This window comes from Mastacembelus armatus, chromosome 5, assembly GCF_900324485.2.
Source record: "Mastacembelus armatus chromosome 5, fMasArm1.2, whole genome shotgun sequence".
NCBI lineage: Eukaryota > Metazoa > Chordata > Actinopteri > Synbranchiformes > Mastacembelidae > Mastacembelus > Mastacembelus armatus.
In genome coordinates, this window is record NC_046637.1 from 6,069,963 (window position 1) to 6,087,062 (window position 17,100).

At 40.9% G+C, this 17,100-nt stretch overlaps 1 protein-coding gene across 2 annotated transcripts in view; it reads right to left on the bottom strand.

Annotated features, from left to right (window-relative positions):
- magi3b (membrane associated guanylate kinase, WW and PDZ domain containing 3b) overlaps positions 1-15,028 on the bottom strand; it is a 109,896-nt gene extending 94,868 nt beyond the window's left edge. For both annotated transcript variants that reach the window (XM_026307571.1, XM_026307572.1), the window contains exon 1: positions 14,163-15,028. In XM_026307571.1, the coding sequence (XP_026163356.1) occupies positions 14,163-14,469 (307 nt within the window). In that variant the 5' untranslated portion in view covers positions 14,470-15,028. The remainder of the gene's footprint in view (positions 1-14,162) is intronic.
- Between the last annotated feature and the right edge of the window lie 2,072 nt (positions 15,029-17,100).

Consider the following 17,100-nt stretch of genomic DNA (forward strand, 5'->3'; position numbering starts at 1 on the left):
AGTGTTGCCTCAGCATTAGTCTACCCAGAGAAATCCTTTTTTATTAACTGCTCAAATGTCAAGCTGCAGACAACCACAGTCACTGACATCAGAACAAAATGAATATTGCCACTGTTAGACGTTGATGCTAATTTAAAAGTATAAACACCTATCATCCTACACAAATGACCTGGAAATAAACCTCAACATGACGGATGTCTGGAACACCTTTTATAGACTTCCACCTTCACCTAGTCTCACCCAGCAGCTTTGTGCATGTGTGTTTGTATATGCTCATGTGAGTGTGTCTTTTTGGATTTGGTTGTAGGTAAGTTCATATGTGCATAAATGCCAATAGCAGGGCTGCCCAGCCAAATATAAAAGCAGCCATCCAGACAGACTGGGGCTCGGGGTCAGAGTCAGCCATGTCAAAACACAAACTGGCTCAGTCTGTAATGAATCAGGGGAGAGATCATGATGCCACTCTGCATCATCTGGCCCAAAGCATCAAAGCACAGCTCTGAAAACAAATCTGTTGAAACTGTAGAAAAACTATTTTATCGGTTTCAAGAAGTTCAGCCTTCAGAAGAAGAACAACAATTAGACCATTAATTGATTAGTTCAAATTCATTGTGGACTGTTGGTTGGGCAAAGGAAATTAGAAAGTTTTGACTGGCAATTAAAAAAAAAAAAAGTTATTATATGAAGAAAATAATTCCAGGTTCTTTGTTGGCTTTTAAATTTAGTTCAGCTCTGATGCAAGACAACTTAACTCTTCGGTAAACCACTAACACCGGTATAAACACACCTCCACTTGTACAGCTAACATGAGGTCAGACAGAGAAAGGAAACTGAGTGAATAGATCTGTATCAAAATTTCAGAGGTAAACCCACAATTTGAGAACGCATCACTGCCGTCGCGTATGAAATTGCAGGCACAGACCAAAGTGCAGCAGAGCAGAGAACAGCAAGTCCTTGAACAATGGAAGGAAAGTTGACAAAGGAGAGTGTTTGATTGTTAAATTTTATGAGCCACTTTGCAGCTCAGGCAGGATAAAGGATTGTCAGCAATACCAGCTCATATGAGCACAGACATGTTTTAATTTAGAGACAGGTGATTCTGTCATGTGCTGTCTGCATTCACACTGACTATATACACCACTGACATTTTTTATATTTAGTGCAAATTCAGCTATATGATCTCAAGCTTGTTTGAAATTCAGATGAAAGTTGTATTTCAGTGGGAGAAACAAATCTTCAAAGCGCTCACATATTGTAGGTGCACAAAAGGGAAGCAGTAGCAGCCTGGTGTCAAACTGGATTTTAATTGATTACTGTCTCTTTTAATCCACAATATGGAAACTTTTCAAAGAGGTTTTACCTTGGAAGCAAACTTTTATGTTGATTTATTTTATGTTGAGTCTAGAAACAAATAAAATAAAAACTCTAGGTTTTTTTTTTTTTTTTTCTCCATCAGCCTTTTGTTTATTTTGGTGCGTTGAGAGACAATTTACAAAAAATGTAAATACTTGACTCATGATTGTATCTAGCATGCTGAGACAAGTCTGATTATCTGGACATGCGTAGGCTTAGTCACTGTTATATCATTATTTACAAAGGCCACTTTGGGAAAGCTTCCTTCATATTTATGAGTCTAAATTAGTCAGAAATGTGGAGCTTGGGATAGACTGAGTCCCTGGATTCAATGTTGCTGACAGCCTTTAAAGCTTAAGCACGGTAAGAAAGCTTTCACCATCCTCAAGTAGAGAAATGGTAATGACTATAATATTTTTGTTTGCTACCTGCTGTCGTCATGTTCTGAAGAAATAAGTGATGTGGGGAAACTTTATCGTTATATCACCTCAACTTAAACTTCACTTCATGAGACGAATTTTAATTTCAAATCATTTAACTGAGGGAAAAAAAAAAAGCTCATCACTATAACGGACTAATAAAGAATGAACATGTTATACATAAGAAATGAATCACAGTTTAACACAGCATTTTAAACACACTGCAGGGAACTGACCTTAAATCAGAAAAAAAAAAAAAAAAAAAATCACGGTAGAGTTATAAATTCATCTTTTTAGGAAGCGGCTCTGGTGCCGACAGTCCAAGACAATCACGCCCACCATAAAACAACAGCAACCTGCAGAGAAATCTGACTTAAAATGAACAGTTGCCTATGCAAATTGGCTTCACATCACTAGCAGCAGAATAAGACCAATGGTTACAGAAAGCAGCAGCATTGCCCACAGGAGGTTTGTATAGCCAATAAAACAACCAGCTACCAAACTAGTTACTTTAGCTAAGTGATGCTGCCAAGCATGGAAGCACCGACTGAACGAAGCTGAGACACTGACTCGCATTATGTACGTTAGTATGAGCAGCAAATATTTGTAACTTGATGAGGTGTAGCAGTATTTCCTGGCATCTCCATTTTCAAGAGAAAAAAAGCCGTTGGGAAGAGACACTGTGGCTCCAAGTTGCCAACAGCAGAACAGGAAAATCCTGCTTCTGGCTTACAGCAAGTTTAAAGCTGAAACATTTATTTACTCAAAAGAGCCGATAACGTGATTGAACTGTTGGCATGTGAACTGTGTTATAGCAGAGCAGGGTAAAAGCAGGCAGAGCGTTGTTAGCTTTTAAAAAGACAGCACTGAAGTGATTGATCTGTGTTGCAGCCACAGTATGTCAGGAGTATAAAAGCACACAATTTAAGATACGACCACAAACTGCCAATACAAACTAAATGTATTTATGAATTGTTTGAATCTCTATGCTGTAGTAACCTACTAGTTGATTCCTAAATATGTGATTTACATTGTAAAGATATCTATTAGAGAAAATAGCCAAAAATCTTCTCCCTTCAGTACATTTGTTGCATATTGGTTCTCTGCACCCTGCCCTGACCTCTGCCAGCACCAGCTGCCACCATTCAACTTTGGTTGTTACTCTTTGCCATTCTGTTTCTTGATTTTGTTTGCTTGAATTAATTATGAAGCATGTGCTATGAACAATATCATCGCATACACACCTCATTCTTATTGCTGTGACGGACCGTTAACATTATAAATCAGCTGTTTCCAAATGCACTATATTGGACGGGTGAGTTACAGGAAATGTGGCTCAGTAATGCTGAGTTTAAAGTATTAAGAGAAAAGTCATGACAGATTGAAACCACTGTAAGCTTTAGGACTTGACCACATATTTGGATGTAAAGCAAAAGCAGACACAGAAGCAAGTGTGATTTCTATAAAATATTAGCACAGGATGAATTCCTGTGAATATATAGTGCTGGTGATAATAGCCATTACAATGCAGTATAATGCAGGGGAATATCACATGCTTCCTCTTTCTCAGCATCACAACTGTATTACACAATGGAGTTAATCACAGCTGTTAACAACCATGGCTCATCCATCTGTCCCTTCCCCGATGCCTGCCCTTCATCAGTCGGGACGACTGTGTGAAGCCGTCTGTAATCAGATTAGGTAGTGACTGGGTGACTGGAGCGTCTGCATCCACCCATCACTCCATCCCACTGTTAGCAACATCTGTGTCATGTGGAGAACCATGTGCGTGCTGAGAAAGAGACAGATTAATGTGCTGATGTGTGTACATGTCTTTCTATGGTTGTGTGAACAAATTTAGGTTGAATCCCATTGCTGTGAGAACATTTTGGCATGCTCTCACAACATTACAGCGTTGTTTGAGGCTTAAGACTTTAGGATTAAGGTTAAACTTTAGACTGGTGTTAAGGAAATGTTTGGAGTTAAGAATTTGGTTGTGATGGCTGAGGTCTGGGTAAGAAGTTAGGCAATGCATTATGTTAATAACTGTCCTCACAACCACAGAATGACATGACTATGTGCACAAGATGAACTGAAGTAGCACAGCTCTCCATTTATAACAGGCTACATTAGCAGCTTCTGTTTTGTTTTTAATGGCTTGTGTTGTCTGTCACCCACAGAATTAAAGAGACACACTGCTGATGTGATATAAAATGCACATCCACAGCGCAATGGGAGACCAAGCAGCAAGGCTGGGCAATATATAGTGTGAGCTATGAAAAAGTTATTTTGCATTACCACAGCACTTTGATAACACCGGCTTCACTGATGTATTTTTTATTCAGTCATCATAAAATTATATAGAGGTAATAATAAATTATTTGCTGTGATAACCAAATGGGAGGAGATTATATTCAAACAGAAACTGCAATATGGTGTTACTTTTAAATAAAATATAAGATTCATGTATTTTCAACAGAAAAAGGCAAATGTCATCACATACTGTCTAACACACAAAATAAGAAAAATATGTCTGACCAAAAGGAAAAATGCAAATGATATCATCTCAAAAAAAGAGATGAAAGGAAAAGAGAAGAGAGCTGTGCCCTCAGTTTCAATGTCATTTATCACTGTATCATTACTGAATCACAATATAACAGGTCTAATCTCACAGTCTCAGTTTCTGAGAAAGCACCACAAAGTCAAAGTCAGAGACGCGCAAGAGAGGGCGCATCCTGACGATTAGGTGCTCTGAGATAACCCTGAAACACAGAGCGCCTCTTACTGTGCAGCCTCTGGGAGCAGACATGCACTCCTCACCTGGTAAAGGGCTCTACAGCCACTCAGATCCTGCCTGTCACGACCTGGCCTGATCCCTCCTGTCTCAACCCTAATGTCTCATTGGCATTCAGTCACACGCCTGCAGCAAGCAGCGAATGGAAAGCTTGGCGTTATTTCACCACTATTAAGATTCTACAAAGCCAGCCGTTCCCCTGCCGCCACAAGCACACAGCGAATCACACAGCCAAGGAATAATAAAAGAGCTGGGGAAGGGATGAGTGGAACAGCTGGGCCAGCCAGTCACACAGCCAAGACACAGAGACAGGAAAAGGATTTTGGTATGCAATGCTTTGCTATTCATAAAGTTTATTAGGGCAGCAGCTTGGTTCACTCTTAATACTGTAGTATCAGCTAATGAATATTAGATAGTTCAAGTGTCTAAATCACCAGTGCAAATGCATAATCGCACTAGTCCCAGTCACCCACTCCATCCCACCCTCTGCCATCTGCAAAACCACACCGTGACCACTTCATGATGAGCTGTATTACTGGCAAGCCTCCCATCACGAACCACAGAGACAGCGCCCCACCGGCCCATCACCCCTGCCTGCTTATGCCTGCCTATCACCTTCCCCCCAGAATGCTAAGCTGCTTGCTAATCATCCTTTGAAAGAGCAGACTAATTCAGATGTCAAGGCCCATTACCTGTGAGCTGTCTAGAGGTGACCTGAGCCCCTATCTTGCAGTGATAAACACCAGTTGGAGGATAATGCACATCTGGATAATAGGAAAGCAGGACATAAAATGCTGGCCAAGTGTGCAATCAGTGAATGCAGCTGAACAGGGTGGAGGGATGATGCTGTGTAGCAATCATTGTTCCATAAAGATAACGTCCTTCATGACAGTGCTGGGTCAGTCAGCCACCGTATGGCTGCTGTGCCTCTGGTAAAATAAACAAGGCTCTCAGACCGAGGAGTGACTACTCACCAGCCGTCCCCTCCAATCTGCTGTCAGTCGCTGACAGAGACGATGCTCAACTAAAACACGACAAACACTCATATCCAGTCCTTTATTTCGTTTTTTTCTCCACACCTCAGTTGCACATTGGCAGGATGTGAATGATGCACTCTGTGTGTCTCAGGAAAAAAAAAAAAAAAAGAAATTACACTTGGGACTTTTTCTGGATGGTATATATATATCACATATAAACATATTTCAGAGAATTCTGAGCTTCTGCTATGATCCTATTTTAACAATTACATATTTAGTGGTTTCTGCAGGTTCCAGGGTAAAAAACAAAAAACAATTTTTCATGATTCTACAAGATATAAGAGCTGCATGACAAATATCTGGACAGTTACACTACTATATATGTATATATACACAAATATAAAACATAAATAGTAAATAGCCAGATATGTCAGAGGCGTACTAGTAGGCTGATAGGAGCAGAGAAAAGCAGATTTTTCAGACAAAGCAGGGCAAAGGAACAGTGGGTAATGAGGCCAAATAGCATTCGGGTCAAGCAAAAATAACCACTTTCAATACCCATTATTCCTTGTTTGTTCAGTTGGCAGTGAAACCCACCCCCAACTGCAAATTTGCCTCCACTGTTATAGCCCTAAATACCACAAAATTGTAAAAATTATTTTTTGACCCTCTAATAAATGAATATTTACAGGGCCAGGTTTAGAATTAGTCATTATATCACAGCGTGAGCATTAACAAGCATTTAGGACAACAACAGGGTCTTTAATTGGAATAGGGACTGAAGGCACTGAGAAGCTGAAATCCCCCAGAACCTCCCACTGACAAACATATCCCACAGGAAATTCTACATTCTGTAAACACTCAAATGCTATTTGTATGCTTTAAAGCTTTATGACCGATGCTTTTTTAAGCTACCGCAGAAAATGCAGTTACTGATAATACTCTAATGTTGCCGATGCCCCTTCCTATAACGGGCTTCCTTCTTGTAGCGGAGATTTTGATTGGTGAGATTTAACATTAACAGATACTTAGTGTCAAATTGACTTGATAATAAAAAGGCGATGTGTGATAAAAAAAATACAGTAATGCTTATCCATTAACTACAAAGGCAGTTATTAATTCTTATTGTGGTTTGTAATATGTTGACATGATGGTGTACCAGCTATTTTACCCACCTATATATCACTGAATACAAGCCTAACCAACATCCATAAAGCAAAACTGTATATACATTTCCCATCTACATTGCAATCATAATGAAACACAGTTACCATCAATCTCAAACTGTACATTTCCAACTGGAAGTTGCCATCAAGCATGCTGTTTACATTGTGACAGCTGCAGGTGCTGGTGGAGTGTGTGACAAGAGCAGCAGCAATTTGATTAAAGTGGGAATAATGAGAGAGTGCTGGGGACTGGGAGTCATGCTATGCTTTTCGATTGTAGCGTGCTGCTTGACTTGGATACCAGCACACAGACACACACGCACGCGTACACACACACACACACACACACAGTCATGTCTCACTATAGTTTCAAGGACACTTGGAAATAATGCATTCCCTAGACCCTAACCCTAATCATCACAACTAAATGCCTAACCCTTACCGAAACCTAATTCTGTCCCTAACCCTAAAACCAGTTGTTACCCCTCAAAAACCAGCCAAAATGTCCACACAAGAATTGATTCAGAGTAAAAGGTGCTGACACAACCACGCACACACACACACACACACACACACACACACACACACACACACACACACACACACACACACACACACACACACACACACACACACACACACACACACACACACACACACACACACACACACACACACACACACACACAGTATCTGGCTGTAGTATAGATGAATTATTGAAGACTTGGAGTAGGATTGGGAGAAACTTTACACTTGTTTGTTTTGTATTTGCATTACACCTCCTTCCCCCACCAGCTCCCCCATTCTGCACCCCCACTGACGCACTGCAAGGCATGAGAGGGGCTCTAAACTATGCTGCTATGGGATGTTGGCAGCTATGTTTTTCAATTGCTTTGTTAGAAAAATGGTGCAATGTTGTAATGCAAGAAAACAGGCCATTAATCCAACTATTGAGTCCTGATGTCTTTATTTATTAAAGTACAAGTTGTTTCTGATGAAGAGCAACCTATTGGCCAAATTTGCTCTTTATTACCATCCCTATATAACCACCTCAGTTGCCTGAATATGAATCTACTTGAATTTCTTCATCTTTGTTAATCATTTTATGTTGGACATCCCTTCACAAGCACCACATTTTAAACAATTTCTTCATCGTATCTGGTCAAAAAAAAAAATTCCCAGAAAGTTTTTGTCAGCCAGGTTTTTAGGAAAAATATGATTTTAGGTTTCAATATTTATTTATATTTCTTTCTCTCTCTATCTGGTCTCGGTCTCGGTCTCGGTCTCTGTGTGTGTGTGTGTGTGTGAGGTAAGCTAGCAGCACGTCTGTACAAGGCTGACAGCTGCCTTGGGCACATACTGGAGATGCTTGATGAGAGTCACAGAGGACAAACAAGCTGTATATCAACAAAATGCTTTGTAGGATGATATAGCAAAAGGACAACCAGACAGAAAAGAATTAAACAAAAATGCAGGGAAAATACCTATTCTCTCTCTCCACCTATTAGAACCTAATACAAATATTAGCAAATGGGAGGTGCTGATATTTTTATATTACTATGTCATATAAAAAAAATAATCATCATAAAAACACAATTATAATGACATAAAACTAATCCCTGGATAAGGGACTTACATAATGCTGCTGCTACAATAACTATGTGATCCAACCACATCGCATTGATTAAATATTATATTTAACAGAAGTTCAAAATCCCCTTAACAAAAACTACTGGCAAAGTAATACATCAGTGTTCCACACAGAGAAGAGACGAAGGAGCTGAGAGAGACACACCAGTGAAAGTACGACATTAATGAGCGGAGGTTAGAAGGTTACGAATATTCAGCGATGGAACAACACTCCTGCTAATTGTCATACTCTGGTGCTCTGGCAACCGTCTTACACTTACTGTCTGACAATCTTATTCAAGTGGTCCCTGTGCAGTGTGAATAAACCCACGCTGGTTGATGAATGTGGTGACATGCCAGCGGCCTGCTGGTGTTAACAAAACAGGAGGGCTTGTGATCAACTGTTTGCTGCTGTGCTTTGTATCTCAAACATTGGCAGGGGTTAGTTCTGTCAGCTCATCAGCACCTGCTAAGATTAACACATGGAGTTTTTTTAAACACCATTAAAAATATAAGTGGGCAGTAATACAATATTTTTAGATGAGTAGTTCTGTGAAATGCCCTTTTTTCCTCCTCCAGTCAGTTAATAACTTTGGTCCAAAGTGACATAACTAAACAACAGTGTTGAATCCGACTTTGGTGATACACTGACTCACAACCACTTGATATTTGATCTGTTTATCCATTGCTTTAGCTGTCAGTTCAAACTGCTCTGCTCTCTTAACTACAGCAGGTTTTCATACACTCCCAGTCACAGCTCACAGTGGGACATATAGTATTTTATTTTTTTATTTGATTTTATTATTTTATAGTGACCTGTATACATTTGTTGCCCAACTACATTTATGCTGAACACAATACACGTGGATCGATTTTATTAAATCATAATGTCAATTTGTAAGTTAGCTGAGCTACACCCACACATTTCCACGTACCTTCTAGCAACTGCAGAAGTGCTCCCTGAAGTACATGTTTGAGTGGGAATCACTGCTTTAAAAAGACCATAGCAACAATCAACAGATCCACCTCCATGAGAAAACCAGAGGAATGTTTGATACATATGAAGGCTCTGTAAAAAATATAGTAAGCAAACTCTGAATAAAATTGAAAGGTTTTGTCCAAGCCATTCCAACAGTAGACCTAACATAAACCTTATGTTACTGCCCAAAAAACAGTTTTTTATATTCTAAGTTTATGTTCACACATTTCCATCCTTGCATTATCTTATCCCTAATTAGGCTCACAGGGATCTGCTGGAGCCTATCCCAGCTCTCTTTGGGTGAAAGGCAGGGGTACACCCTGGACAGGTCACCAGACCATCACAGGGCCACATAGAGACACACAACCTCACACATTCTCTCTTATTTAGAGTCACCAATCAACCTGACAAACATGTTTTTGGACTGTGGGAGGAAACCGGAGTGCCTGGAGAAAACCAACGCAAGCACATGCAAACTCCACACACAGAAAGTCCCCTGCCAGGTTTTGAGCCAGAAACCTACTTGCTGTGAGGCAACAGTGCTAACCACTCATCTACCGTGCTGCCCCTGTTCACACATTTCCACGCAGGCATTTCAGAACAGAACGAACATAAAAACATACTTGGGTAAAATGATTCATCAGTGAGAAATTCATGTTTGCTTTTACGGTTGTTAAGTTGTGTTGTCATCATGTGGAAATGCAGTTGTGTGAAAAAAAAACTACATGATATTACCAGACAATGATAAGTAGTGCAACAATAAAAGCAGATATGATATCCGCTGTGATGGAGTACCTAAATGAAAGTTTCTCCTGGGTGCTTTTCACATTGTAGTGAAATGAACTGAAGACACTGGAAGCCTTGAAGGTAGGAAAAACTTATTTGGCAACCTGAAACACTATAGTGTGCTTCAGAAAAAGGTCAGCAGTAGAATAGAGTACACATATTTGCAGTTAATGAGCTGAAATATTCAAAAACACTGGTTTTGTTGTCCATAGAGGCATATCAGCACTGTGGTGTTTCAGTAAAAACAGCAGCAGCATAAGTATTATGGTTATATTTTATACAAATGTCTGGTAGAAGTTTTACAAGTTTCTTTTTTTTATTCTGTTACCTACATTTTAAAATATCATTGAGACAAACCAGATTTCACCACAACTTACACTTTGTGCACAGTAATGATTTTATCGACATGTCTCTTCATTCAGATTTATAGACCAGTTGTCACCAATAGGTTTAGGAATGTTTTTTCTAAGAAACATCTGGCATAGGAAGCACCATCACGACACTCGTCTGCTACATACAGCATTATGCATAGTAGGTAACACTGCAATTAAAATCACAAAGAGGTTCTTAGCTACAGACGCATCAACAGTCAATAATCCAATAATCAGCAGGATCCATGCCCAAGCTTACGCAGATCTTAGCAAAACAAAACAAAGCCAACGTTTTATTTAATCTACATAAAACACTCATAATCACTTTAAACTCGCTTAAAAAAAAGAGCTCATTCAGCTTTAAATTACTTTGTTATGAGTTCTGTGCCAAAGGGGTCGTGTACATGATGGCTCTCTTGCTTCACACAGCTGATTGTCAGAAACATCTCTAAGGCGAGCACAGATGTCCCTGGTTATTTGACCAGTCTCTCTGGGCTGCTGTAGTCCCTCACTCTTACTCACAAGCCCCATTTTTTTGCAGCGGACTGCAAATCGCTTTGCAGTGACAAAACACTGCCTGTCAAGAGGATGATTCCATTGAGAGGCACTTCCTCATATGAGAAGTGCATTAATACGATTAACCCATGCTCACTATTGCCATTTGATACAGGGGCTTAGGGGTTCATGTCACTGTGTATTCTGCTCTATTGGGCTGATCAGCAGATAACGGAAAATATGCTGATGTTTGCAAGGCAGCAGGTGACTCTAAATATGAGTTACAGTGCACAACACACTTTTTAAATCAACCACAGAATCCAGTTGCTTCTTTCAGGCTCAATTATGTAATTTCATGTCAAAATTCAAATACAATCATAAAGCCATTAAAAAGTGGCTATCCATAAATACTAAGTGACAAAACAGATAGAAGTGATTATCTTCCTTCAATCATAATGCTGTTGCTGCCACACCCCAGAAATGTCACTAACATGTCTACAATCTGGTGATTGTTTCATCTGACAACTATCATAACACCAATTCCAAATGCCTAAGACACAGAGCTGTAGAAGCATTTTAAAAAGAGGACTTGTATACACATTTCATATGTTCACAAATTAACATTAGTCACCTCAAAGACAAATGAAAGTTTGTTGCACTAACTCTAGTTTGTACTGCAAAATTAACTTATTAATTGAAGTCAGAGTTCATTCAGTTGCATATAAATGGCTACAGGCTGTGCATATGTTTTGATTGCACAGTGACTGATATTGCCATCATATATTAGGCACAGCAGAAAATAACAGCGGAAAAGAAATTCTGGGATGTCATTCATGGAGCTTTTCATCAGGCATCCTTTCCGATCCTTAGCTGGGGGTACCGGCAGAAATAGATTCCTGTACCAAGAGCTTTTAATAGAGGCATCTCTGAGCTTAATGAAGGATACCAGGCTAAGGGGCACATCCAACTCATGGTATATTGTGAAGTCTTGGCAGAGATTTATTTTGATCTTCTTCATTTCAAAGCAGTAAAAGAGAATGCATGTGGAAAGGCATGTATGTGAGAGAAGCCCCTTGGCAGCACATGGAGAATATATGATGTACCAGAAGCCACTATGAAAAAGTAACTGAAGTCTCTGAATAACGTCTTCAGCTCACATTCCTTTTCAATCAACGGTTGAGATAGATAATAACATCCACAGAGACCAGCATTTGCATCTTTTTTCTCTCCATCCTCACCCCAAAATCCCTATCTCTGCACACTATATCTTCCCTCTTAGCTCCACCCTAGCTGTCAGCAGCAGCACAGGAAACCCACCAGCAGAACACAAGAGGATGTTGGGAAGAGCACAGGGGAACATCTGAAAGTCCCAAAGAGCCCATCGGTCGCTGCTGGCCACCGCCCTGTCATAGCAGCTGCCTGGGCTTCCTAGTAACAGCTGATCCCCTAGGCCTGCTACCTCCATCAGAGTGGAGAAAATCCACTCGCTAACTCAATTATGCAAGATACGTGAATTAAACATGAGGCTTGTGCACAGGAATGCATACACACACAGTGCAAACGTGCCAACATGCACAATGCATAATCATACAATATAACAACCCAATCTGTATGCTGATGTCTCGGGGAGTTTGTGAGGCCTTTTTTCCAACAGCACATTAAAAAGCCAAACAGTGTTGGTTGCAAACTTACAAATGACTGAAACAGAATAAGGACATCTAGGCCAAACGGGTAAGGATACTGAATAGTGAATAGCTGATGAGGATTTTTGCCATCTTTTGCCACCTATTACTCCACTGTTCTTTAATGAGAAAAAAAACAAAAAGAAAAAAAAAAAACAGTCTCATGTGGGAGTCGGGCCTCAAACCAAAGGCAGAGCCGCTTTGCTCCCCCTCTCTCTTTAAGTCTCTGCCTGTGCTTCTCTCTCTGCCTCTGTTTCCTTGTGTCTCTCTCCCTCTCCCTCTCTCCCTAGTTTTATTAATCATCCTTGGTTAGTGGGGCAGAGAGCATGGTGTTAGGAGCTCTGGGAGTGCAGAGCCATGACATACACATACACATACACACACACACACACACACACACACACACACACACACACACACACACACACACACACACCTTCATGTGAACACACTAATAGGCACAGAACTCATAAATCTAAAAAAATAAATCTTTCCGCCTTCATGTTGTTTTCTTATAAAAGATATAAAAAAAAAAAAAAAATATGGAAAACTCCTAGGAGAGATTACACAGACACGCACATAGACATGCACCATGGTACGCATGTGCAGAAATACAGCTGATCTTCAGGGATCCTGGTCTGGGACCCTGGGACTCAGCTGCTGCTGATGTAACCTTTTGAACAGTCTCAGTTGTTGTTAACACATTCCAAAGTAAGCTATCTCCATCACCCACAAACACACAACTCTCACTTTAACCTCTCACCAAAACCTTTAACCTGAGTATCTCAGGTTGGCTCAGGACCAGCAGCATCGCGAAGCCATCACAGCTGTTAGACCTCATCATCAGTGTGTTTGGATGTTAGTGTCCTAGGAGAGCTGGATGTGGAATGGTGGGACATGGGATGCAACACAGCTAACCACTCTATCTGCTGTGGCCAATGGGCAGCGGAGTAGCCTGAATAATGGAGGATGCAATTTGGCCTTATTTTTATGCATGTAAGTGCACTTAGTCTAGAAGGCGCCAACTGGGCTACATGCCATTATTACCATTATCACTGTTCGATCTTCCTGAGGAAGTGGTGGGAGAATTGAGCAGTTAGATGTTAGGAGAAGGAGGAGGTTCTCTGTAGCAGGGTGGGATGTCCTTGTCTTCAAGGATGTAACGTTACTGATGGATGAACAGAGCTCAACTCAAATTATCCCTGTTTTGATTCTGTTTTGCCAGTGTTTAGTCAACTTTAGCTGACAGGCAGATGTTGCTGTATAACCCTCATGATTCTTCAGACACAGGGCTGGAACTTAATGTTTTCCTGCGTTTGAAATATGTTTTTTACTTGTAAGATGTTTGCCTTGTGATATTCATATGCAGCTCTGAGTAATAGGTATGAAGTGTTTCTGTTTATTCCTATAGTCGTGTGTGTGTGTGTGTGTGTGTGTGTGTGTGCGTGTGTGCGTGTGTGTGTGTGAGCTCAGGTGACAGCAGCGGTGAACACACTAAGCAGTGAACGCACCTGGCTTGACGGTCTTCAGGCGAATCGGCTCCCGAAAGTGGCGTATGACAGCCAGGGTGTCGCGGTTTGTAAGTCCACTGACAGGTGTCCCGTTCACCTCCAGCAAAACGTCGCCGTAGTAGGGCAGCTTCCCGACGTGACACACCAGCACGTCCAGCTTCATCTGGCCCAGGTAGGGAAACTGTCCCAGCTCTGCTCCTCCCAGGACCTCCACCACAGAGCCGAAGTCCCCCAGGTTCCCCCATGACACCGCGCACTCCACCACTTTACTAGACCAGTGTTTTTTCTTCTTCAGCGTTCTGGACATGGTTGATCCCTTTTCGAGTAACTGACGATCTAACTGGTTTGAGTCGCCGCGGTTTGCTGCTGTTAAATGAGCGCGAAGTGACGCGGCCTGATAAACCCTCCTGACTTATTCTCCCGACCTGCTGGGGATTTCATCTTCCTGACGTTTGTACGGCTGATTTTCACCCGTGGATCTGCCGCTGAGATCTGTCATCCCACGGGTTTTGATCTGGCGTGCGCACACTTGCCTCGGCTGCAATAATTCCAAGTGCTCCTTGTGCGTAAAATAGGAGAGTTGATATCGACGAGGTGGCTCAAAGGGGAACAATCAAGGTTTGACGCTCCTCGTTGCTACTCTGGAACCATATTAGCGTTTTGTCTCGTCTCTGGAGGAGCCTCCCGGTGCCAAGTGCTCAAAACAAAACGTAAACACAGTGTTTTACTCACTCGGCGTTAGGTTGTGGAGCGTCTGTCGCTGTAATGTGGTGCGTCAACGAGAAATCCCTCATACCTGTGGGTAGGCTGAAAATAGATCACCGGTAGGCGGTTTGTGCATTTGAGGTCCAGCCCACGATGACTGAGCCGAGAGACATCTGCGAGCGTTTATCTGCTACAGGTCCGAACACACCTGGCACCGCCAGGGGACATGTTACAAAGCTCCGAAACGCCCCTTTTACGCTCGGTGTTTTTCTAGACTCGCGCTGGCTCCATCCTCCGGTGTGCTGTGGTACTAACTTTAGAAAAAACAAAAAACAAACAAAAAAAAACCATGTCAGTCCAATAATGCAACTTCTCGTCATAGTTTACATCTAAACTCTAACCGCAACGGTAATAATTATCTGTATTTTTGAACATTTACACGACATGTCTCGCATATTAAGCTGAATAAGTTTAATATATAAAACAAATTAAAACACACAGAGCATGTAATCCTAATATGAAGCGTGCGAAACAAATTACACGTAATTAAGACCCTTAATTTGTAGAGAGTGAGGTAAGGCATTCATTGGGAGAACAGTCTGGGTGATTATGATCAGTATCTCCACAGCGCCACCTCTTGGCGCAACCAGAGCACTTCACACAATTTACTGCTCTAGTTCATCCGTCCCTGAGGTGTTTGCTTGCTTACCGAACAAACCAGCAGGCTTGACTGCGTTCATCTGCATTTATCCACGCATGATCCACAAGACAATGCTTAAAGATGGAAATGATCACTAGACCTCCATAATATACAGCTTTGCTTCCCAAATATCAATAAAGGAAATGAGGAAGCCCTTATGTTTGCATGTAGTTCAGTGCTCATCCATACATCATCGTCCTGGAAGTAGGTCTAGAGCTGTAAATCTGCACTTTAATTCAAAGAGGAAATGTGCTCCCGCCATGCAAACCCTACACATTTCATGGTCTGAGAGAACAAGTTTTTAATAAGCTCATACATTTACATAAACGTATGTAAATGTATGACAGAACAACTTCTTTCTTTTAATATTGGTTTCCTTATTGCTGGAATGTAATAAAAATTCAGGACGATGCAGTGAAGTCCACCACCTCTTTAAAACAATTTCAACAAACCTGAACACCGTCACCTGAGGATTTATTGGAAGACTGTTTTATTAGTTGGCATTAGCTTTAGCCTGGTGTACTTAATAAACTGTAATTTGATAAATATATTGAGCGCATAAACATTTTGATGGCCACAAAAGGCCAAAGCCAACCATCTGAAGTGCAGTAATCAAGAGGGATTTTAAGGACAAGTCATGAGATCGAACCTGATGAAAAATCACTATAATCATTTACATCAGAAGCATTTTCATTTCAACTCCTCAAAGCAGTGACATTTGGAGACAGTACAGTGTGCTGAAGCTGAGAGCTGCCTGATTGTTGTCTTTTAGTTTATGAGGGAAATGTTGTGGCTATGTTACCTGAACCAACATGTCAAAATGACATGCACAATGTCATGCATAAGATGCATAATGTTTTAAGGTACTTTCTACATCTCAAACGTCTCTGCAAATGTACTCTTAGGACATGGAATTTAATAGATAACTAGCCTTTTGTACACATATATACATGTATAAAATACAGTAAACAGTTCCAGGTGAAAACCCAGACTTCATTAACAGACACTGAAGGAGTTTTGGTGATGAATCCTTCCAGTGTAAAACAGCATGCAGGTAAGGTTTATGCCGTTAAATTAAGTACTTGTGAAATAAATCAGTATATTCTGCATGTATGAACTGTAATGGCACCTGACTCAGGCTACTGCTTTAAAAAAACACTTGGTAAATGTCACTTTATCTCCAGGGATATCTAGTTGTGTTTCACAGCATGTTGTAACATCTCTGATACAGCGTGATGGATGTTGACAATTTGGGTGTTTTGACTCAAGAGGACAGTCATATGTCAGTGCTATGTGGCCGAGTTAATTAACTTCCTAACTGGAAACAGGGAACACACCTTCTGAAGTATTTATGAAGGAGCAGCAGTTTCTGTTCACTGGGTGTGATGCATTAGAAGTCTGTTTAAAAACAGAGTTGCCACTCTTGACAGTGTGCTGAATAATTCATCAGCTTGTAGAGAATGATTAACAATGCGATCATGTCTTTGATAGGGACTGGAGAGCCAAACAAACTGCAGACTTTAAAAGGTTGAA